The sequence below is a fragment of the Myotis myotis genome, unplaced genomic scaffold (assembly GCF_014108235.1).
Source record: "Myotis myotis isolate mMyoMyo1 unplaced genomic scaffold, mMyoMyo1.p scaffold_m19_p_17, whole genome shotgun sequence".
NCBI lineage: Eukaryota > Metazoa > Chordata > Mammalia > Chiroptera > Vespertilionidae > Myotis > Myotis myotis.
This window is the reverse complement of record NW_023416321.1, coordinates 40,603,448-40,627,720: the sequence shown is the minus strand read 5'-3', so window position 1 is coordinate 40,627,720 and position 24,273 is coordinate 40,603,448. Positions and strand designations below refer to the sequence as shown.

General features: G+C 54.7%; 1 protein-coding gene and 1 long non-coding RNA gene across 3 annotated transcripts; one reads left to right on the top strand and one right to left on the bottom strand.

Moving 5' to 3' along the window:
• Positions 1 to 5,983: 5,983 nt before the first annotated feature.
• On the bottom strand, positions 5,984 to 21,194 carry GUCY2D (guanylate cyclase 2D, retinal). Its single transcript, XM_036341515.1, has 19 exons — positions 20,221 to 21,194; positions 19,839 to 20,143; positions 17,324 to 17,675; positions 16,918 to 17,002; positions 16,547 to 16,649; positions 16,068 to 16,172; positions 13,734 to 13,814; positions 11,926 to 12,132; positions 11,675 to 11,831; positions 10,976 to 11,125; positions 10,214 to 10,362; positions 9,506 to 9,669; positions 9,222 to 9,414; positions 8,797 to 8,971; positions 8,425 to 8,523; positions 8,207 to 8,301; positions 7,975 to 8,060; positions 7,710 to 7,818; positions 5,984 to 7,186 (listed from the first exon to the last, which is right to left on the bottom strand). Exons 1-18 carry the CDS (start codon positions 20,969 to 20,971, stop codon positions 7,725 to 7,727), a joined length of 3,351 nt encoding a protein of 1,116 aa, XP_036197408.1. The 5' UTR covers positions 20,972 to 21,194; the 3' UTR covers positions 5,984 to 7,186; positions 7,710 to 7,724.
• On the top strand, positions 10,716 to 12,658 carry LOC118672109. Of its 2 annotated transcripts, none has more exons than XR_004972991.1 (3): positions 10,716 to 11,482; positions 11,718 to 12,096; positions 12,467 to 12,658. It is a non-coding gene; the product is annotated as an uncharacterized LOC118672109 (long non-coding RNA). The 2 variants fall into 2 exon arrangements; XR_004972990.1 differs by having other exon boundaries at positions 12,436 to 12,658.
• Positions 21,195 to 24,273: the final 3,079 nt, after the last annotated feature.

The following is a 24,273-nucleotide window of genomic DNA, read 5'->3' as shown; positions in this document are numbered from 1 at the left end:
CTGGGACGGGGCTACCCTTCCTTACAACAAATGCCAAGTTCTCTGGCAGAATCATGTATGGAGACCGGAGGTGCCTTTGAGGGTGGGGGATGGGCAGCACATTGCGGGCTGGGCGGAGCTGGGCTGCAGAACAGAGCGGAGTCAGGTAGGGGCCTGAGGAGAAGGCCGTGGTAGTTCCTGGTCCGTTCCCTGTGGCCTGAGGGCAGGAGGAAGAGGCTAGTTCTTGGGGCTCCTCTTGGAGGAGGATGGAGGTCAGAGGACAGACTGAACCTAGGGAATTCTCGGGGGTCCCTGACAGGCATGGGGCACACGGGGGCTGTGGTGCCCAGAGAGGGACACGGTGCTGCCTCTGCTGGGATAAGGAGAGACAGAGCAGCTGCTTTCCCAGGGGCCTAGTAACAAAGAGGGCCACGGTAAGCCACACCCAGGATGGGCCCAAACAGCGGGAGGACCTGAAGCTTTTCCAGTTTGAAGGTCCTCTTTATGAAAAGGAAGCAGCCCTAGCCGGTTTGGCTCAGTGGCCCGCTGACTGAAGGGTCTGAGGTTCAATTCTGGTCAAGGGCACTTGCAGGGAGCGTGTGCGGGAGGCAACCAATAGAAGTGTCTCTCTCACATCATTGTTTCTTTCTGTCTCTCCCCTTCCTTCCACTCTTTCTAAGGATCAGTGGGAAAAATATCCTCGAGGTGAGGATTAACAAAAAGAAAAGAAAGAAAAGAAAGAAAAGATGTGGCTCAGTGGTTGAGCGTTGGCCTGTGAACCAGGAGTCTTGGTGGATTCCCTTGTGGGTTCCATCCCCAGTAGGGTGTGCGGGAGGCAGCCAGTCAATGATTCTCTTTATTGATGTTTCTATCTCTCCCTCTCCCTATCTCTCTGAAATCAATAAAAATATATTTGAAAAAAGAAAACAAAATTGGCTGGGGGGCTTGGAAGTGGTTTGTATAAGTGAGGGGCTGTGAAGTTTCAACGTTTTTCACTTTGTAGTGAGCCCACCCCTGCACATGCCCATGTGGGCAGGGACTGCCCACCCTCCCACCCGCCGCCATCAGCAAGCAGCCCCGTGAGACCAGGGCAACTTCTCCAGCAGGTGACCAGTCAAGCTCCCTCTGTATTTCTCAGTTGAAGAGTGAGGGGCAGGGTTCCCAAGATCGAATTTTGCCCCCATGTCCCTCCTCTCCAGATCATGGAGCCAGAGTTGGGGGAGGCAGGAAGGAGCAGACATGCACTCCTCCCACCCCAGGTCCCTGAAAGGCGAGGTTGGGAGCAGACATTTAGAGCAGAGAGAAGGTTGGAGTTTTCTTTTCTTTTCTTTTTTTTTTTTTTTTAAAGATGACACATGAACATCCAAGGTGTCTTTTTTTTTTTTTAATATATTTTATTGATTTTTTACAGAGAGGAAGAGAGAGAGATAGAGAGTCAGAAACATCGATGAGAGAGAAACATCGACCAGCCGCCTCCTGCACATCCCCCACCGGGGATGTGCCCGCAACCCAAGTACATGCCCTTGACCGGAATCGAACCTGGGACCCCTCAGTCCGCAGGCCGACGCTCTATCCACTGAGCCAAACTGGTTTCGGCAAGAAAGTTGGAGTTTTCAACTGGACTAAAGTTTTGAAGGCACTGACTGGAGAGACATAAAATGTTCATATCCCACCAAGTCAAAACTCTTTTATAATCTGATGACACAGGTGCTGTTTTGGAGTTTAAATTGCGGGATTTCAGGGAAGGATCAGGCGGCATGAAGCGGAACTGCCTGTAACAGGAACTTCCCCAGAGCACCTTGAGAAGCACCTGAGGCCCAGAGTCTGAGCTACTGGGTTTGCTTCCTGAGCCCGAGGTCTGCCGGACACCCAGTCTCTAAGTCCTTTCACCGCTGGAGCCGTGCTCATGTGTGCAAAATGGTGTGAGGAAAGAGGACTGGGGGTGTGCGGGCATGTGCTTTCCAAACGGCAGGATCCAAGTTCCCTGGGAGCAGAATAGGTAAATGCCTGGACAGCACGCCCTTCTCGGGGTCCAGGGCCAAAGACACAAGCTCAGGGTGGATGGTGAGGTGGGGTGTCTCTGGGGAAGGTGACAAGTGGTTTTAGTTTGGATGGGTGAGTCTCTAGCCAAGAGAAGCAAGCCCCACCCTGCAGGAGCCTAGGTTTTCCAGACATCACAGGTGTCCTCCCCAATTTCTCTACTCCCTCACTCAGGCAGCAGGGAGAGCCATCTGCCCCACCCTAATCTCCCTGTCAAAGTCTAGTCACTTACTCATTACTTAGCAGTGGTTCTCAACCTTCTGGCCCTTTAAATACAGTTCTTTATGTTGTGACCCAACCATAAAATTATTTTCGTTGCTACTTCATAACTGTAATGTTGCTACTGTTATGAATCGTAATGTAAATATCTGATATGCAGGATGGTCTTAGGTGACCCCTGTGAAAGGGTCATTCGACCGCCAAAGGGGTCGCTACCCACAGGTTGAGAACCGCTGACTTATTGCGTGTTGACAGCAGGCGCTGTGCTGAGATTAGAGACCATTCACACTCTCATTTGCATGTCCTCCTTCCAGGCAGGACCCAGAAATATTCCTCCACCTTCTAAATGCTGAGTCAGCACAAGACTCCTGACAAGGCAAAAAGGCTGTGTGCATTTTCTCACCCCAGGTCCTAACCCAGTGATGGCGAACCTATGATACGCGTGTCAGAGCTGACACTTGAACTCATTTTTTTGGTTGATTTCCTTTGTTAAATGGCATTTAAATATATAAAATAAATATCAAAATATAAATCTTTGTTTTAGTATGGTTGCAAATATCAAAAATTTCTATATGTGACACGGCACCAGAGTTAAGTTAGGGTTTTTCAAAATGCTGACACACCAAGCTCAAAAGGTTCGCCATCACTGCCCTAACCTCTTGCTGGGTTAGGTTCCCCTACATGGACAGTCACAGCACAGAGAGGGTCCGGCTGGCTCAGAGCCTGTTCTCTCAACTGCTCTCTCCATCATTTTCCTGCACTCTCCTCCTCCCTCCTAGTCCAGCATTTTTCTCTTTTCTTTCATGTTAAACCAGTCTAGCCCCCACTGCATTTCATAATTTTTTTGAGGACTGTCTGTCAGGACAATTTTGACTACAAAGAACAACAATGAAAAACAACAACACGAAAACCAGTTCGATCTGGCTTAAGCAAAGAAAACAACTTGTGAGCCCTTGGTACCCGAACAGCCAGAGTGGGCGTCTGCCCATCTGTCAGTTCTGCTCCTTATCTTTGTGGTGGCAAGACCACTCAGTGTCCCATCCTCTCAGCAACCCCAGAGAAAAGAGACAACTTTTTCGCTTGGCTTCCAGGAGCATCTCAGCACTGAGCTTCTTTTCCCTGGTCCAGGTCACCTGCCTGTGCTTCAAGCAAGGCCTGCAGCCAAAGGGATGGGCTGGGCAGGACTGGAGGCAAGGTCAGGGGTCGGTTCCACCAGTTCCACAGGGACTGAGAATGAGGCAGGCATGTTTGCCCACCGTTCAGCAGGATGGGTGCTGGGAAGGCAGAACAGCCCATGTCCATTATGAGTCATCATGTCAGGAACAGTAGGCTCGAGGCTGGGACAGCTGGGCTCAAAAGGAAATGGATAACCAATGGGCTGGTCTCACATTGGTGGCTTTGGGATGGTCTGTCTTGCTCTCATTCTCAGTGGCAGGCTCTTGAGGGGTCAGAGGTGGAATGTGGGTTGTTGGCGAGGTCCTGCCCAGAGACCCATGGACCTCAATTCCCCATTTGGGGGCTCTGTTCCTTCAGTCTTGGCCTCTGGCCTTCATAGGTCATGGGTCACGTGTCATGGCCACAGGTGAGCTCTGCCCATCTCTCCCTTCCTCTCTCTTGTCTGTGACCAAGGGATGAGGCCACACCACCCATTTCCAGAGCCTCAGACACCCTGATCTTTTCTATAAGCCTAAAAGGCCTGAGGCTTCCTACTTGGCCCCCTCAGAGCAGACCCCCTGAGCAGAGGAGTTTCTGGGGGGTGTTGTTGTTGGCTCACCTCCCCCTGCCTATGCCGTCTCTGGGGTTCACCTCTATCTGAAGCCCTCCCTAGCAATGCCAGGTTTGAACATTCCAGGGATGAGGTGTTCAGACCACCCAGGCCAAAAGACCACACAACATGAAATGGAAGAAAGCACACCTTTATTTCAACCCCAAACCCCACCCCCAAATCCCAACACCACTGCACCTGGCCTGATGCCCACAGTGCACAGCCCAGAGGATCCAGTGAGCAAAGCCCCACAATGCAGCATCACAGATTGCCTAACGGGGGTGCCTGTGTCTACTGCAGGAGGGGATGGGGAGCAGGGCCCAGACCCCAGGAGCAGCAGCTGCGGGAGGTCCCTGCTGTGGCCATCACTGGTCCTGGTTACAGAGCCATTGCAAGGGGGAGACAGTCCCAAGTGTGGGCTCCTGGCACAGACCAGCTGGCAGAGGTAGTGTGATCACATCTGAAGGCGGGGCATGCCTAATGACCAAGCCAGGTCTAAGAGTTGCCCAGGTTCTAGGAACAACAGGAGGGAGTACATAGGTGGAGAGGACTTGAGTCAGGGGGTAGCAGAGCTACAGGATATTGACTGGGCCCAGGAAAAATGGTTCCACAGAAATGGGGGAACTGCAGAGAAAGGCAGGGATAAACTGCCAGGCAGAAAGGGGACCTGGGGACCGAGAAAGAGGAGCCTAGAGGCAGGTAGACAGGGAGCCCGGGAGAGGGAGAGTCGGGGATAGAGAAAGAGGGCTTGAGGGGCAGAGAGGAGGCAGGCTTAATTGTTTCCCCCTAGCTCTGTGAGCTCTGGGGTGGGTGGTCCCCAAGCTGTCCTATCTGAGGACAGGACGCTCCTCTACCAGGCTCCTCCCCAGTCACATCTGCTCGTTTGAGATGGAGGCCTGGTAACAAGGCTGAGTTGAGGGTGGGAAGGGACCTGCTCAGCCCTGCCTGCACCACTTCTACCTCAACCTAGTTTTGGACTCCTCCTCCGACTCCTCCTCCTCCTCCTCCTCCTCTAGGGAATGCACTGCCCCAGCCAACCCACACTAATCCCCCTGCACCAATCCCAGCTCAACTCTTCCCTGAGGCTTCACTGAATCACAGGCCATTAGCTACCCAGGCCCCTCACAGCGGGGAGAGAGGAAGGAGAGGGTGCGGTGGGTGGGAAGGGAGGGAAGAGGCAGGGGAGTGAGAGCGAAATCCACACTGTCAGGTCCAGCACCAGCAATGCAGAATCTGCCCTCGATCCCTGGGACCTAAGTACAGAGAAAATCTGAAGAGAGACGTTTTAAAATGTACATAATTTTAAAAATATTTTGTGTGCGTATCAAGGTTTTTACAAAATCTTTAATTCATCATCTCCAAACTCTGTTTAAAATGTGTGTTTTTTTAAAATGCACTGAATTACTCACTGTAGCAGCACCACCTTGAGTCACCAGAACCTACAAGTGCTGGACTTTAGATTTTTCTACCTTTAGGAAGGAGGGCACGACCACTAAGCTTGTGGATTTCAAGGATTTTACAAATCAGACAAAGCAACTATCAGGAGCACTTGCAATCCTAACACTAGTTACTCCAGGAGTCCTGAGATCAAATGCCTGCAGGCGCCAGCCAAGTACAGGAGAGATGCTCAGAGAGTCCTGGTGTCTGGGAGTCCACAGGGAGTGATGGGGACCGTGAGAGCTGAAGGGTGAAGCTTGGATTGAGGAGCAGTTGCTCTTTAGCTCCAGCAGAGCCAGCAGTTGCCCTCTGCAGGGCTTTTAATTTCAGAGGAGAGAGAAATTTGGTATATATATTTTTAAATGTGGTATCTCTTTTTAAAAAATACATCTTTATTGATTCAGAGAGGAAGAGAGAGATAGAAACATCAATGATGAAAGAGAATCCCCCTGGGGATCGAGCACGCAAGAGCCTGCAACTCGGGCTCACAAGCCCTTGACCGGAATTGAACCCAGGACTCTTCAGTCACCAGGCTGATGCTCTATCCACTGAGCCAAACCGGCTAGGGCTGAATGTGGTATCTCTTGATTTTAAAATGTTAACTCAAACAAAATAAAAATCACCCCATTGGCCAATCAGAAAAGTCTCAGGCTAGTGTCTAGTCTGGTTTTTAGGACATCTTAGAGATTCTGGAATATTAGGGATCCCAGGATCATTAGTTCCATGGGCCCGAGATTCTGCATTTCTAACAAACTCCAAGGTGATGTCACTGCTGCTGGTCCACCAACCACACTTGGCATATTGAGGATTTAGTTCATCCTTCCACCCAGGAATTCCCTCTGGCTATGTCCTTGGTCAATGGTGTCTCCAGTTCTACTTGCATACTTCCAGGGGCTGGATGCTCACTACTTAGAGTGGCAGCCTGGGTGCCCGCCGCACCTGCTAAATTCTATCGTGGTCTGCAGCGATGGGGAAGGACATCCAGGCAGACATGCCGAGGCCCTGCTCTGGAACATCAGCGTTCCACAAAAGACGCTTCAGCAGGGACTTGCCAGCATGGGGTGGCTGCCAGTTAAGCTGAGAACACTACTATCCCTTGGGTGTTCTGGTGAGTAAAGGTTTGGTGCAGTTGGTTCGCTTTTCTTTCTCCAGCGCCTTGAAGCAAGCTTTTCTCTGCACTTAGGCAAGTTACGTGGCTATGCCCACAAGTGCAGGAGCCAGTTCCGGACTGGTGGGGGATGGAGCAGGGACTGACGCTTGAGGCTAAACGAAAGCCCTCACATCCTCAGCCTATGTGACATCCCCTATTCTGATGGGACAGGAGGTCACCTTCTCTGGGGTTGGGGCATCCAATCCCAGAACCTCCTTCCTGGTGCCTTAAGAAGCCCTGGAAAGTGGAGAACCCCCCTCCCCACCTCCTATCTCAACATCCTGCTGGTCTCAGGGTCACTGGGGCTGGAGGTCACATGCCCAGTGCCCTGTATCCCAAGGCCAAGCATTCTAAAACCCAGCCGTCAGAGCCAGGGGTGTGGACCCCACCTAGGCCACTCCGCATTTCACCAAGGAGGGGAACCCAAGCCCAGAGAGGGACAAGACCTTCCCAAGGTCACACAGCTGGTTGGCAACCAGATCTTCAAAGGCCCAGAATCCTTGGACAAAAAGCTGCACAGAAGCCACCGGCGGGTAGTAGGCAGATTTGGTCACCTACAGCAGCAACTGTCAGGAAGAGGACCTTCTGGGGGTAACCTGAGGGGAGAGGAGTGTGTCAGGGGAAATCGTGGAAAGGAATCATGAGGGTTCACCCAGGAAGGGGAGGGTCATGGGTCAGAGCTTCTTGAAGGCGGGTGGGGGCCCCGGAAGGGCTTCTGCAGTCATCTGTCCTCTGGTGAATGTTGCCCCCTAGAGTTCTGTCTCTTGAGCAGGGCACAGCCTGTGGGGGTGGGGGTGGAGGGCTGGTTATTGCAGAGGGAGTCAGAGGAGAGGTCACAGAAGGTCATGGTTACAGGGAGTCCCAAGTCTGAGTTCCTGGACCACTCCAGACCTACCCTACCAGAATCTGTGTGGCTGGTGCTCGCCTCCCAGGGGAAAGCTCTGGGTTTAGGAACCAGCCTGGCCTCCCTAAGGCAGAGAGAAACCAGGCCCACTGGCTTGGATGGGAAGTTGCAGGCAGGGCTGGTCCTTGAGCTGGGAAAGAGGAGCCGTCCCGGGGAGGCATCTCCCAGAGTATGCAGCCCCTGCACTCTGGGGAGAGGGAGCCAAGGGGCAGCACCTGTCCCAGCCAACGTCACTTTCCCGGGAACAGGCCCGGCCTCGCCCTCTCCAGCTTCTGGCGCCGCTCAGGGGGTATCTCATGCAGGTTGATGCCGTGGTTGCTGGCCCTGCAGGGAGAGGGCGGCCTCAGGGGTCGGAATGGGAGTTGGGAGGGCAGGGCCCAGGTCTTGCTACTTGGCGGGGTCAGGCACTGGGCCAGGGGCAAGGAGAAAGGCCGCGCCCTTCGCTCGGGGCTCGCCCGCCAGCGGATGACGGCTCCTCACCCCGGATGCAGGTCTGGCGGTTTGGGGATAGGCTTGTTGAAGCCGCGTCTGCCCACCAGCCAGTACGTTTCCTCCGCGCCCTTGCCCTGGGAAGACACGGGGAGGGGAGGACTCAGGCGGGCTGGGGCGAGGGCGGGTGGATCCCGAGGTCTACGTGGACCGGGGAGAGCCGGGTCGGGCGCGGCCAGCGGTGTCTCCCGCCCGGGCGCAGCGCGGGGCGGGCCGGCCTCACCTTCAGCTCCGTGCGGCCGCGCACCTCCGTCTGGAAGCCCTGGTCTAGAGCGCGGAGGATGCGCACGGTGCTCGCGTTCACGTGGATGCGGTAAGCTGGGGCGACAGAGACCGCGATGACCCTGGCTCCACTCCCGCGTCCTCCCCCTGGCCGGCTCCTCCCGGGACCCCACGACGTCGGCCCACCTCCCGCGGCCCCGCCCGCCGCCTCGCACTCACGCAGCCCCGTGGACTCCATGCGCGAGGCGGTGTTGACCGTGTCCCCGAACAGGCAGTACCGCGGCATGGTGAGGCCCACCACGCCCGCCACGCACGGGCCTGCGGAGACGCGGGGTTGGTGGGGAGGAGGGGCCGGGGCTGGAGCTGGCGGCTGGGTGGCGCCGGAGGCCTAGGGGGAGTTTAGCACCCCATAATCTCCACCGGCTGCCCCAAGGAAATACTCTCAAACGTACCCTAATAGCTACAGCTCCCCTAATTGCACCGGAGCGCCTGCACGCAAAGGTAGCTTCACGGCAAGCGCCCGCCCCCCTCCTGCCCGGGAATCCAGAGCCGGGCCGAGGGGGAGCTCCCAGGGCCGGCGGGCGGGCTCACCCGAGTGCAGGCCGATGCGGATGCGCACGGGCACCTCGGGCATGTGGCGCATGTGGAAGGAGCCCACGGCGCTGAGGATGTCCAGGGCCATGTTGGCGATCTCTGCCGCGTGCCGCTGCCCGTTCCGCTGGGGCAGCCCGGAGGCCACCATGTAGGCGTCCCCAATGGTCTCCACCTGTAGGGGAGGTGCAGGATTTCAGTACTGAGCACCCCGCCGCCCCAAGTGATTGTCCCTTGTCCGGAGGCCTACACTGGGTTTAAGCACAGAGACACTGGGGATCCTTCGAGCTGGGGGACTGAGCTGGGGACCGGCAGGAGAGGAGGTCTGGGAAGGAGGACAGGGCTGGTGGCCTGGGGGCTGATCGGGAAGGGCTGGGCCGGAAGCCTGCGACCCTGAGGAAGGGCCTGTCCCCTGCACACTCCACCTTGTAGACATCATGGGAGCCGATGATGGCATCAAAGAGCGTGTAGAGGTCGTTGAGCAGGTCCACTACTTCGATGGGCTCACTCATGGCAGAGATGGTGGTGAAGCCCACGATGTCGCTAAAGTACAGTGTCACCTCCTCGAAATACTCGGGCTCCACAGGTGTCCCCATCTTCAGAGCTTCAGCCACAGACCTAGGGGTGGCCGGCGGTGCGGTTACCCGGAGGCCGCCCCAGTCTGGCTGGATTGCAGCTGCCCTCCCCACTCTTCCCCGCTGGCACCCACGGAGGCAGCATCTGCGTGAGGAGTCGGTCTGTCTTCTGCTTTTCCAGCTCCAGCTCCTCCGTGCGCTCCCGGATCAGGTCCTCCAGGTTGCTGGAGTACTGCTCCAGCATCCGCAGCATGGAGTCGATAATGTTGGTCTTTCGGCCCTTGTTGATGCTCTTGAACTAGTCGGAGGAGGAAGCTGGTGTGGCTGCTGAGGACCTTGGCTGCCCTGGCCCTCTCATGGGGCTGTGTTATGCCTGACTATCTCTCTCTCACCCATTCATTCATCGTCAACTCATCAAGCCCCTCCCACACCCAGGATGCCCGGCACTGGGTCTCGCACATTATTAGTAGGCGCACAGGAAATGAGGTCCCATAAGGTCAGCTGGTCTCAGCTAGTAATTGACAGAGCACTGAAACCAATCCATCCTCAGCGGGAGGGCTCCTCCCACATCACCAATTCCCAGGCCCAGGGTCTTTCTGCCACATTTAGTTATCAATAAATATTGAGTTGAATCAAATATTTCTCCCACCCACAGCTCCATCTCAGGCTCCAAAGGTCTCTACAGCCCCCACTCTAACTCTGCCCCCACCTAAAGCCCAGTCCTCAGGCTGCCCCTTAGGAAGAGCCTGGGCTGTCGGAGGTCCTGCCAGCCTGCCTTCCTGCATCTCCCCATGTTGCTGACAGGTGGCCAGCCCAGCCTTTGCCCAATCCCAGCCCCTAACCAGGCTGAAGGTGCAGTCCATGGAGGGCCGATGGTCCGGTTGCTCTGCCCAGCACTGTGTCATCAGCTGGATGCACTCCATGGGTGCCTGGTCCACGGAAACCAAGGGCCGGCACAGCGGAGGGGGGTTCCGCACCCTCTGCACCACCTCTGGAGGCATGAGGGGACCGTGAGAGGGGGTGCACCAGAACAGAAGCCTGATCGTGGAAGCTCAAGATGGGGGGCCTAGAAGGGGGTCCCTTAAATCAGAGCTTTGGTAAGTGGGGAAGGGATTTGCTGGGTGCAACAAGAGAACCCTGAACTCCCGGGGGGCAGGGGGCAGTAAGGTGACAGAGACTACCATTTATTACACATAAGAAGTGAGGGCTAGGATGATCGAGTAGCTTGCTGCGTCCTATAGATGATAAATAACATGGATTTGCACCATGTTCAACTGCTCTCTTCCCATCTTCCCCCCGACCCTGCCGCCTCCAAAGGCCTCTAAGAACCAGAGAGGAGCCTGTTCCATCCGTTGGGGAGCAGTTTGGAGGCCAGGATCAGGCCGGAGGAAGCCACTGAAGTCTGGCGCCTAAGAGCCGCCCCTGCCTATCCTGAGGCTGGGCTCTCTACTGCGCGGCCCCTTCAGCCCCCAGCTTGAAGCAAGGCCTCCATAATGACGTCTCAGCACTGGGCTTTCGGAAAAGAGCCAGGCCGGGTCTGGCCAGGCTCTGCCTAGTAGCAGGAGGCTCTTCTAGCCCAAACCCCACGCGAGGGGCGGCCGTACCCGCGGGTGTCAGTGCCAGCATGGCGTAGGGGGCGCTGCGGCACACCACCTCCTGCATGATGATGCCCACGCCGAAGACGTCGCCGGCCAGCGTCCCCCTGCGCTCCAGGCCTGGGTCCCGGAGCAGCTCCGGGGCGGTCCACAGCTGGTCTGGGGCCGGGGAAGAAGGCGTGGGCGCGCGGACGGCCTTGGGGGAACTGGGGACAGACACCCCCCCTCCTCCCTTCCCCCAGCCTGAGGCTGGCCCCGCTGGCTGCAGCTTTCACCAGGGGAGACCACCCGCAGGGCGTCTCCGAAAAAGCCCCGCCCTTTGCACCAAGCCCCGCCCCTGGAAGACTCCGCCCCTGGACACAAGTCCCGCCCCGAGAAGACTCCGCCCCGGGCACAAGCCCCGCCCCGAGAAGACTCCGCCCCGGGCACAAGCCCCGCCCTTAGGCTCCGTCCCACTCGGAACAGACCCCGTCGCCAGGACAGGAGGTCCCTCCTCAGGGACGAGTCTGCGCCCCGGTAAGGCCCCGCCTCTGGGACTTCACCGTCCGCCCCCCTCATCTTAGAGGTCACAAGGCCTTTTCCGTAGCAGGAGTCGCCTCCAGTAGATGAGAGATGGAGAGAAAGCGAGGGCGGAGGGAGAGAAGGGCCTTGAAATGATGGGGACCCCGGGGCTGCTCGTCCGCGCCAGGGGTAGCCAGGGCATCCTACCCTCCGCGCTGGGAGGCTCTGCTAACACCCTCTGCGCTTCCAGGAGTCGCCCGTGGCCGTGGTCGGTGACTTTAAGCACAAACCTCCCGTCCACCACGCAGTTCCGGGACTTAAGTCGCCCATGGGCCACGCCTCGGTGGTGCAGGTACCTCATTCCCTGGACGGGGTGGGGTGAGAGGCCGCTTCAGCCCCGGCTCCCCTGCCCTGTCTCCCCCGCACCCCTCTTTCTGCACCTCCCGCTCCCCGCACACCTTGATGAGGTCCAGTAGCAAGGAGGACTTGAACATCCAGTCCAGCTTGATGTCTCTCTGGGCGAGGAGGTCGTGCAGGGAGCCCCGGGCGCAGTGCTCCGAGACCACGGCCAGCATGCCCTCCCCGGGGGCCGCGGCGCTGTCCGTTCCCCCCGCCAGGAAGAGCCCCAGGTAGAGGGCCACGTTCTCGTGCCGCAGCTCCCGGAGCTGAGGGCGGGGGGTGGGGGGTGGGGGGGGGTGGGGGGGGGGGAGTTAACAGGCAGTTGCCCCGGGAGCAAGGTGGGAAGGAGGCTGTTGTTCAGGTCTGGTTGTGAAGATGGGACGATAGTGGTGAATGGAAGGTCTATAGGGCACGTAGGAGGGCTTTCTTCTACAGACAGCTTCTCGCTCCGAAAAAGACATCTTCAAAGGCTGCCGTTCAGAGACTGAGTATGGGTTTAGTTTAAAGTTATGGATGAAAAGACACCTTTGCACGGGGCATCGGGATCTGGGCAGGTTCTGATTTATTAGCCATCAGACTTGGAACGGTCCATGTCTCAAGGAGAAACACCTCATGAAGGAGAAGCCACCGGCACCACCACCCACCCCTTCTGATGTAACAGCCTTTGAGGGAAGAACCAGGGAGAAGCTGCACTGCTTTCAAAAAAACAACAGAAATGGCCCTAGCTGGTTTGGCCCAGTGGATACAGCGTCAGTCTGCAGACCAAAGGGTCCTGGCATTGATTCTGGCCAAGAGCACATGCCCACGTTGTGGGCTCCGTCCCCAGTGGGGGGTGTGCAGGGGCCAGTCCATCAGTAATTCTCTCTCATCATTGATGTTTCTATCTGTCCATCCCTCTCCCTTCCTCTCTGAAGTCAGAGGTCAATAAGATTATATTTAAAAAACAAACAAACGAAAAAAAAACAACACCTGAAAAGGCTTGTACTGGGGAGTCAGCTATGCCTGAGACGCCCACCCTCCTCCCCAAGTTCTAGAAGTAGGGGCTGAGTAGTCAAGCTGTGGTCCCAGAGAGCCCTCAAGCAGGCCACACCCACTCAGCAGGACAGAGGCCCTCGCCACTGGGCATGCTGGGAAATGGGGCCAGCAGGTGACTGGTTCCTTTTCTAGCTTTCCTTTGGTTCAATGAAGGGCTTCTTTTCATCTTAAATGCCTGCCTGCTGTTATTAAGTAGCGATTTACTAGTATGTAGTCCGTTGACCCATACAAGTAGCCAACTTAAGTCACTCTGCAGCCATGACCAAGAGCTTCTGTGGAGGCATCAGGGGAGGAGGCCAGGCCAAGGCTGCATGGTGTTAGGGGTAAGGGGGGCACTAAGGTTGGAGGGACCAGAATAAGCCATTTTATAGCCTCTTTGCCAACCTTCCACTTCACTCAGTATGCATCAACCAGGCCATTCTGCATGAATGAGCTGACAGAACTGGAAACCCATTTTTCATTTTCTATCATTCACTCAACAAACACTCATTGGGTCTCTCTGATGTTCCAGACACTGTGCTGGGTGCTGAAAATATAATGGAGGGGGCTCGGGGAAGCCCTCACACAGCTTTTGGTCTAGAAAGGGAGGCAGATAAGAAATAATCGGGCACACAGATGAACATAAAATTACAAATTATGACCAGCACATCAAAGGAAATAACTGGTGTTATGAGAGAGCATAATGGGAAACCTGCTTTAGAGAGGAGGGGACACTCCACTGAGACCTCTTGACCTCTCCACTTGGGGCCTACATCTGTGCCCAGCTGCAAAGAGAAGGCAAGAAAGGAGAAATGATGGCCACCCCATACCCCATCATGGGCCCAACTCTTACCTTGGAGAAGGCTGTCTTGGTTGCTGGGCGGATAACTATGTGCTGATCCCCGGGGAATTTCTTCAGCCAAACCCAGTCTCCCTGGAGCAGAAATATGAGCAGTGAACTCAGTTTCTTAAAAACCCATGATGCAAAGAGCCCTAGAGCCCCCATTTCCACTGTCCCAGAACATTTTCCATGTGACAAAGAGTGTCAGGAGCCAGGAGTTTGGGTTTGATGCCTACTAATCCACTTGACAGCTAGCTGGGTGAGAGCCCACCCCTGGGTAAGAGATGCAGAAGGCCTGAAAGACGATCTTCACTACCCAGATGTGCTCACCAAGAGTCCTATTAAGCAAGCCATTGCCAACACAAATGTCATTGAAGTCATAGCCTTCATCACCATCTGTTGCCATGAGAGCACTGTGGTGGGAGTCAGGAGTCTGGGTAGATCAGGCTTTACTATAGACTAATGGTGAAGTTTAGGGAGCTCCCCTCAAGGCTCTGGGCCCCACTGGCCCCAGCTGATGGCAGGGCTGGTTCATGGGCATGTGACGTATGCAGTCACACAGGGCCCACGCTCAGTAGGCCTGAGCTGGTTTAATGATCTGCTGTTGTCATCTTGGATGAACAAGGGGACCCTTCATTTTTATTTTGCCCTAGACCTTGTAAAGGGTGTCCCAAAATTCACGCAAGAAGTAATTTTGATAGAAAACACAGGTTTATAATTAAAAATTGTAAATTTTTAATTGATTCATAAAGTATACAGTATAGGGTTATGTATGGAATAGGATGTCGGGTAAATGGCCTCCACGGCTTTGCTGGCACATACGCACTCTTTTGTTGAAATTTTCCATGACTGAAATGCGGCTGCTCAGGCAATAACAGTTAATGGTGCCCGCTATTCCGACATGATAATCCAGTTTTTTGTGCCGTGGAGGCCATTTACCAGATATGCTATTCCATACATAACCCTATACTGTATACTTTGTGAATCAATAAAAAATTTACAATTTTTAATTATAAACCTGTGTTTTCTATCAAAATTACTACTTCTGTGAATTTTGGGACACCCTTTTTAGCTGGCCTTGCCTGTTGATAAGGGATTTGGACAAGAAGAGAATTTGGGGGTTTGATACAGACCCCTAAAAAGCATTTGGAAAAAAAAGTGAAGACATTTTTAATTGCCGCAGAAACTGAGGGCAGCCCAGCAATGTGGCTCAGTGACCTATGAACCAGTAGGTCATGGTTTGATTTCTTCCAGCTAGGGCACATGTCTGGGTTGTGGGCTTGATCCTACTTGGGGGTGTTCAGGAGGCAGCTGGTGGATGAGTCTCTATCATCATTGATGTTTCTATCTCTCACTTCCTTCCCCTTCCTCTCTGAAATCAATAAGAATATATATATATATATATATATATATATATATATATATATATATATATATATATATTTAAAAAAACAACAACACTGAGGGCTATGTTTAGTAAAAAGGGCCAGAGAAGGAGACACTCAACATTCTTCAAGGCACGAGGTAGCCCAATATAGTGAAGAATAACCTGCCCCAAGTGACAATAGTGCTGCCCTGACATATGGCGTGATGACTTCTACATGACTTACCAGCAGTCTCTGCATTCTCTCCGTGACCTGACACTCTGGCTAAACATCCCCTCCCCTTCTGATTGGCTGAGCTCTCTCTCAGCTCTCCTAGAACTTGTTCTCATTATCTCCCACTCATTCCACAACATCAGATTTGCTGAGCCCATAGTTAATGTCCTCATGGCCCTTTGTGACGTTCTTTTCCCCCTCGAAGTCTTGCTCTTCCTGAGTCTGGTTGGAATTGGGTGGAGATGCTAGGTGGGGTCAAAACGTGAGTCTGGTTTGAGTCATGGGTAGCCGTGTCTGGAAACTCCCCATCCTGAACAATCCATGTCCTGGAATTGTCCTTTCTGTGACTGGGGAGCCATATCCCAGATGCCCCTCTGCACCTACTTTTCCTGGGAGGCCTGTGCCCTTCAGTAACCTGAATGCTTATCACTGAGGGGGGAGGGCCAGGGGCTCCCAACACAGTGGGGGATGTTCTCAGTGGCCACACCAGGCTGCGTGCTGGTCCCAGCACACTCCCCACCAGGCAGGCTTCTAGCCCCTGGGGCACTGAGGTTGGCCTTTGAGGACGCCTAGCCTGGATCACAGCTAAGTGAAAAATCCTGGCGCAGGAGGGATTCCCAGATGCTTCCCTTTCAGAAATGTATGACCTCTCCCTAGAGCCTCTTCGGGGGTCCTATCTCCATTTCCTGAGGATATGACATGACTCTAGGAACAGTTAGCGCTCAGCCTCATTGCGAGTCAGGCTCACCTCATAGAGGCCGATGTTGGAGCTATCCGCAGGCTGGCTGGGGACGCTGCGAATGTCGGACACACTGCGGGTGACCAGACTCGACCGACTGCTACCCTGGGCCACCTGGAGGGTAGAGGTCAATTCAAGGGGGTCAAAATATACTCCGAGTCCCGGATATATTGAGTGCTCAGGCAGAGTTCTGGGGGTTAAAGAGGGGAGAGGAAGAAATAGTAATTAGGGAAGGTGATCATGACATTACTTCCCAGGGACACAGCAGTTGACAGTTTACAAAACATTCATTTCTTGTTGGAGCTTCACACTGCCCAGGAAGCAGCCAGGACAGGGCCTGTCCCCTCAGTGCACACATCAGGCCTGGGACAGGGCTAGAGCAGACACCAGGCCTCCTTTCCAGTTGGGGTTGGGGTGAGGGCTGGCCCAGGCAGGGGACCAGATACTTAAGGAATCATAGTTGGATCCTGGCTCCCTGCTTCTCCCACCTTTTGAGAGCTGCCCCCTTGTGGGTGGAGGAAGGTGATGTCGTCCAGAGTCAAGATGATCTTGTTGGGGCCTGAGATCATTTGGATGTGAAGTAGCCGGTGCCTGGTAGGGGGAGGAGGTCCGCAAAGGGGGCCAAGGTGCATGAGAGGAGGCCAGAAGGGGATAATGGTGCTCAGGGGAGGGCAGCCATCCCCAAACCAGACATCCCTTGGGACTATGACAGCCTTCTAGCACCCCTCCCCCCTGTCCCTTTCACATAAACTCTCCCGTCTATCTTGAGTGGACCCAGCCTGCTGTCCTGCTGTACAGTTGCATTTCTGGCATGAAGAGAGCCAAGCTCATCTCCTACTTACCTCACTTCCTTACTCACCTCACATAATGGGCCAGGAAGGCCCCTGTCAGCCCCATCCCAACCACCAGGAGGAAGCCGATAAAGACCAGGCCCGGATCCACTCCTGGAGGGGCAGCGAGAGGGACACTGAGGACCTGGCGGAGGAGAGGCACCCTTTCTAGGGAAGCAAGCAGTCATGCCATATCCTGGAGGCTCCTGGACAGGGGGAGGGGAGCCAAGAAAGGGAACTAGTGAAAGGTTGTGAGTTCTGCTAAGGGGAAGCATCTGGGAGCCAGAAAGAGGGCTTTAGGGGCTCAGCAAGAGAGGGGTCCCAGGAGGACCTGAAAGGGCCTCATGGAGGAGTTACAGGAAGAGTTCACTGTCTGTCCCCACTTTGTGGGAGGTGCCTGGTGACTGTCCTAGTGGAGGCTGTGTTTGCCCTCACCTCCGTTGCAGATGATGTCTGGGTCGAACCAGCAAGAGGGATCGGGCCCAGGCCCCTGGCCCCCTCCAGGGAAATGCACTGGGGTCCCAGCAGAGCGGAAGGAGCCCCGGGTGGGGTCCAGCATGTATGTGGCGAACAGCTGGTCCCCCGCCTCATCTGTGTCCAGCAGCACAAGCGGGGGCTCCTCGGCTCTGCCCAGGGCCCCGCAGAAACCCGGGACCTGGGCATCCTGGACGTGGTGGGCCACAGCTGCTCCAGACACCCAGCTGCCACCTACCGCCGCCCGAGCTCGCGCCACGCCCCCCGCCAACAAGAAGACCGCATCATAGATGGTGCCGAAGAGTGGGGATACCTGGGGAAGAAGAAGGGGCTCAGGGTGTGGGGTCACGGCCCATAAACAGACAGCCCTTCTCCTTACCTTCTCCTGGGGCCCTTCAAGCCCTTGACTGTTCTCGCCTCCTAGTGGTTCCCCACATCCTATTGTCTATGTCTTCCTCTCTCCCACTGGTTATCTCATCTCCTTTCCCCACGGACCTTCCTTCTTCTCAGGATTCTCACTCTTCTCACCATTGGTGAATTCTAACTCTACCTACAGATCCTCTCTTCCTTTTCCTGTTGGTTGCCCTGGATATATTTTTAATTGATTTCAGAGAGAGGAAGGAAGAGATAGAAACATCAATGATGAGAATCATTGATCAGCTGCCTCCTGTGCGCCCCCTACTGGGGATCAAGCCAGCAGCCTGGACACATGCCCTGACTGCAATGGAAACATGACCTCCTGCTTCATGGTTGATGCTCAACCACTGAGCCATGCCAGCCGGGCCTGAATATATTTTTAATATCATTACCTATCGTTCACCTAAAAGCCTTCTTTCCCATCTTTGGTGAGCTTTCAATTTCTATTTCAGTCTTTTCGTTCCCCAGGACCTTATGGAACCTCTCTATGGTCCCAGCTCTCACAGTGCCAGGCAGTATGTAAAGCACAAGGCATGTATCCGTAGACAAGACAGAGTCCCTGTCTCGGGGAATCTTTCCTCTGGTTGGGGAGACAGATAAGGATGTTAAGGCAGGACAATGAGTGAGGTCCAGTAACCTAGATAGTTGTGGAGACAGGAAGAAGGGCCCTAACCCAGGCAGAGGCTTCTGGAAGGAGTGGCCCTCCCTCAGGAAATGGGCCGGAATTATCTAGGGACAGACAGCTGGTGCAGGAGAGCAGGAACAGTGCAGCCAGCAGCACAGAGGCGAAAGAGAAGGACCCATTTAGGGGAACCAAACTAGCTGGTCTGATTGAAGTTCAAAGAAGATGGAAGAGAGAGGAACCGCAGACCGGTCAGCTGTGGGACGAGACCTGCGTTTATCCTGCAGGAGAAGCCCTTGGAGGCTTTGAACAGAGGCGTGACAGTCACATTTCTGAAGTTCCAGCTGATGGGTGGGTGGAGAAAGGCCTGGGACAGGTAAGTGCTGAAACAGGGACCATGTGGAAGATTTTGTTTTGAGGTTTGGACCAGAGAGGGTGTGGCCTGAACCAGGGCAGTGACCGTGCAAATGGAGAAAGTGGATGGATTTAGAAGTAAACGTGACAGGACTTGATGCCTTGCTTACTGAGAACTAAAGAGGGTTTTTTCTTTTCACCACTTTCTCCTCTCTCTCTCTCTCTCTCTCTCTCTCTCTCTCTCTCTCTCTCTCTCTCTCTCTCTCTCTCCGTCCCACCTCTGTTCCTCTTCCCATTCCTCCCCTCCACGGGCTACCCCAAATTTGGGTGGGGAGTATTTCAACCCCCCTTCACTTATAGCCCTCTCTCATAGGGCCCTTTTAGTTGTTAGTTTTCTGCTCACTGACATCTAAATTCCCTTCTATCTTAGTGGCTTATAGCCCCCCTTTTATGCATGGGGTGGGACTAGATGGTCTGAACTGGCATTCTGGGTTCTCAGGGAATCCTGGGTATTAGCTGGTTTCAGGAATAAGCTGTGGATCTAAATGATTATGGAAGCTTTTGGCTCCGCCTAAGGACCTTTCTGCTTCTCACGAGACGTCATGGCTCTCAAAAGGTTAAACCCCCCCACCCCCTCAGGGAGCACCTCTGAAATGGGCATGGGGGTTGGATCTGCACCCTCTCTCCTTCCTGCTCTCTTAAGAGCACCAGCTGTTTATTACGGACTGCACGGCTGGTGCTGTTGGAGGCCGCAAAGATGCTGGAGTTTAGGTTCACTCCTCGAGCCGGGCTTGAGAGGTCTCATTTCAGTCTCTCGGGAAACAATCTCAATCCACCACGATGCCCCACGCAAGCTGGGCCAGGGCGTTCACACTACCCAGGAGTCTCCAGAGCAGGTGGAGCTGCTAGTTATTCTCTGCCGGTTGTCGTCCCCCTCTCTCCCATTGACGCCATCCTCCTCTCCTGCCATGCCTGTATCCACTTCTCCACTCATTGCCCCCAGCCTCCTTGCCCCAAGTTGGCCATCCTCTGCTTCCTCCCCAGCTCCCCCCCCCCCTCTTCTCTCCTCCCTGGTCCCTCTACCTGCTGCAGATTAAGGTCAGGGGGCAGCTCCCGCTGCTCCTGGGCCCTGCGCAGGGCGCCCAGCACGCTGCCTCCCGGGGCACAGCGGCGCGTGAGGGTGAGCACCGCATCGTGGGCCCGGCGCAGCTGTGAGCTGTTGGCCAGCACGGACAAGGCCTCCGGGCCCGGGGACAAGGCGTAGTGGAGCGTGTCGAAGGGCAGGAAGACCAGGGCGCCGTCGGCCAGGCCCAGCTCCTCTGCAGCCTCCAGGAGGCAGCGCTGCTCCTCGCCACCCAGCAGCACCGAGTGCATCACCATGATCACCGCTGTGGACACAGACGCTCCGCTCCGGATCCGCCCGGGCCAGCGGAACCATCAACCGCCGCCCCCGCGGGGAGCCTACCTCTGACTCGGGGCCCCTCCTGGATCCTCCTCAGGGCCTCCCGGGCTCCAGACAGATTCGGGGGCTCCATGGCTGTCACCAGGGCAACGGGCAGACCGCGGGCCCTGAGAGCCGCGGCGAGTGAGCGTCCCGCCTCCACCCACAGGTCCTGGGGGGCGGTGACCAGGGCCACGCGCGCCCAGCGGAACGCGCGCAGGAGGGCATAGAGGGCATCCGCCGCGGGCGTCACGGCGGGCGCCGTGGTGCCCGCGGCCCGCGTCCCGGGGCAGCCCCAGGGCAGCAGCGCGACGCCCGCCTCTTGGGCCAGCAGCTCGGCCGGCCGGCAGGCGGCAGGGTTCACGGGACCCACGAGGCCCGAGACGCGGGCCAGCGCGGAGGCCACGGCGCCCAGCGAGCCCGGCGTCCGGCACGGCTCCTGCAGCAGCGCCACCTCGAAGCGGGGGCCGCGCTCCCGGGCCGCGTCCCGGTTCAGGCGGCCGGCGGCCAGGCGGGCGGCCAGGGCCGGGCGCGCGCGGGCGAAGATGGGGTCGCAGCCCCAGGGGCCCAGCACCCCCACCGTGAACACGGCGGCGCGGGCCGGCGGCGGGAGCAGCAGCAGCGGCAGCAGCAGCAGCTGGAGCCCAGGCCGCCGGGGCAGCACGCGCGGGAGGCGGGGAGCGGATGGAGCCCGCCGCGCGGGGGCGCAGAGCCGGGCGTCCGGACGACCACCCGCGAGGACGGCGCCGGCGGTCATTGCCCGCTTCTGTGGCATGAACAGAGCAGGGAGAACGATGAGACACCCTCCCCCTCTCCTAGGCTCTCTCCGCAACCCCCCAGTTTCTCAAAGCCCAGTTAACCCAGTATCTCCACTTCCCCTCCTCTGGCTTGGATGACAAGATGGGGTCCAGGGCATGGTCTAGACCAGTGGTTCTCAACCTTCCTAACGCCGCGACCCTTTAATACAGTTCCTCATGTTGTGACCCAACCATAAAATTATTTTCGTTGCTACTTCATAACTGTAATTTTGCTACTGTTAGGAATTGTAATGTAAATATCTGATGTGCAGGATGTAGTTTCATTGTTACAAATTGAACATAATTAAAGCATAGTGATTAATCACAAAAACAATATGTAATTATATATGTGTTTTCCGATGGTCTTAGGCGACCTCTGTGAAAGGGTCGTTCGACTCCCAAAGGGGTCGCGACCCACAGGTTGAGAACCGCTGGCCTAGAAGCCACCGCACCTCCCAACCCTTCGCTTCCAGTTCCCTGTTTGTCTGCCCCTCTCCCCTCGTCAGGGCCACCGGGAGGGGGGCGGGAGGCGGGGTCAGAAGGGACAGGCCCTCCTTAAATGCCCAGGGGGAGAAGGAACCCCAGTGCGCGCGGAGGGGCCTTTGCCACTCACCGTAAAGTAGGGGCGCGGGCCCAGGGCCAGGTGAGGGGTCACACGCCCTCCCCCAGGTGTCCTCTTCCAGCCGGGCCAGGCGGGGGTGTGGGAACAGCTAGGCCGAGCCCTTAATCTACCTAAGCTGATTAGCACCCCTTAACCAGGCAGGGAGGGGCTGGAGGAAGATGGGGCTTTAGGGGCGGGTATCGCCTGGATTCCAGATTCTTTCCCCCAAACCTTCCAACGCCCCGACCACAACCCCAGCATAAAAGAAGCTACAGGTCCCCTTTCAGGCTGCAGCCACTACCCTGCTCAGCCTGAAAAGTGAGGAGATTGTGCCCACGGACACCTGTGGGCTCTCCGTCCTGGGGTGGGAGTTCTCAGCTCCATTCCCTCCAATCTTCTGTTTCCAGTTTTTTTGTTTTTAAGATATTTTTATTGATTTCAGAGAGGAAGGAAGAGGGAGAGAGAGATAGAAACATCCACGATGAGAGAGAATCATGGATCTGCTGCCTCCTGCAAGTCCCCCACTGGGGATCGAGCCCACAACCGGGCATGTGCCCTTGTCCAGAATCGAACCTGCGTCCTTTCAGCTCTATCCACTGAGACAAACCGGCTAGGGCCTGTTCCCAGTTTTGCCAGTTAAAGGCCAAGCCCCATCTCTTGGCTGGCAAAGTCTGTACCCCAGAGACCAAACCCAATCCAGCCCACCTGCCTACCTTCTCTTGCCTGCCCACACGGGAGTCTCTGACATCCACCTCTTGGTGCCTAGAACGCCATGTGCCTGGCCTTGGGAAGGCAGAACCCCCGGAGGCAGTGGAAGGAACTCTGGCCTTGAGCAGATCTGGGTAGATTCCTCCTTCCTGACTTTGTGACCTTGGGAACACTGCTTAATCTCTTGGCGGTCTGTGTGAAAGTGACCGGTGACAATGAATATAATTTCCTAGATGACAAAAATAAATCAATTTTAAAGAAGAATGTGATGGGCAACTTGCCCTACTGCATATCAAAATTTATACAAAGCTATAATGATTAAGATACTTTATAGTATTGGTTTAGTGATTAACAAACAGACCATGCGATGGAATGGAAAGCACTGAAAAGCAACAACAACACAGCAAGCCCTGGCCGGGTGGTTAGACCATCGGCCTGCAGATCAAGGGGTCAAGACACATGCCCGGGTTTCGGGCTCCATCCCCAATGTGGCATGCAGGAGGCAGCCAATCAATTCTCTCTCATCATTGATATTTCTCTCTCTTTCCCTTCCTCTCTGAAATCCATTTTAAAAAATGAAAAAAAAATTTTTTTTAAAGAGTGTTAAGACCTCAGGGGATCCTCTGTATGTTTGAAATATTTTATAATTTAAAAAAAATGTTTTGCCCTAGCCAGTTTGCCTCAGTGGATAGAGTGTTGGCCCGTGGACTGAAGGGTCCCAGGTTCGATTCCGGTCAAGGGCATATGCCCAGGTTGCAGTCTCGATCCCCAGTAGGAGGTGTGCAAGAAGCAGCCGATCAATGATTTTCTCTCATCATTGATGTGTCTATCTCTCCCTCTCCCTCTCCCTTTTTCTCTAAAGTCAATAAAAATATATTTTAAAAATATTTCAATTTTGAGAAAGACAAAATCACATAATCTCACTCATATCTGGAATCTAATGAACGAAATAAACCGATGAACAAAATATATCTAGAGACATAGAAGCATGGAACAGACTGGAATCTCAGAGGGAAGGGGGGGTGAGTGGGTGGGTGGGATGAGATCAAACAAAGAACTTGTACGCACATATGCATAACCCATGGACACAGACAATTGGGTGGTGAAGGCCTGGGGGGTGGACAGGAGGCTGACTAGAAGGGGTCAATGGAGAAAAAAAGGGGACATATATAATACTTTCAATGGTAAAGATTTAATTTTCAAAATGTTTTAATTTTTAAATGAAAATTTTTAATTTTTGACCGGTAGTAAAATCTCAAAATTGATTAGGTGTCAATGTTTATTGATATAGTCCTGGGCATCCTACTTTCCATAAGGGTTATTTCCCTTAAATCTCTCCTCTACTGTCACAACTTGGAATTGTGGGTGCTCCACCCAACCCTTCCATTTCACAGATGATGAGACTGAGGCCTGGAGACTGACTGGGCTTAATCCATAATCTCCTGATTGTCCTCTAGGGTTCGTGAAAGGACAGGTAATGTAGACAGGGATGAGGAGCAGAATTTTTTAAACTTTGTTTTTATAGTAAAACATGTATCATAAAATTTACCATTTTAGGCATTTTATAAGTGTACAACTCAATGCTATTAAAAATATTCACATGGTTTTGCTACATCACCACTACCCATCTCTAAAACCTTTTCATCATCGCAACCCGAAACTCCATACCCAGTAAACAGTAATTTCTCATTTCCCCTCCCCCAGCCCCTGGCACCTACCGTTGTACCGTCTCTATGAGTTTGACTACCCTAGGTACCTCATATAAGTGGGGTCATACAGTATGTCTTGCTTATTTCACTTAGCATAATCTCCGCAACGTTCATCCATGTTGTAGTGTGTCAGAATTTCCTTTCTTTTTAAGGCTGAATTGTATGTCTGTACCACATTTTGTTAATCCATTCATCTGTCCATCGACACCTGAGTTAGTTCCACCTTTTGCCTATTGTGAATAATGTTGCTATGAACATGGTT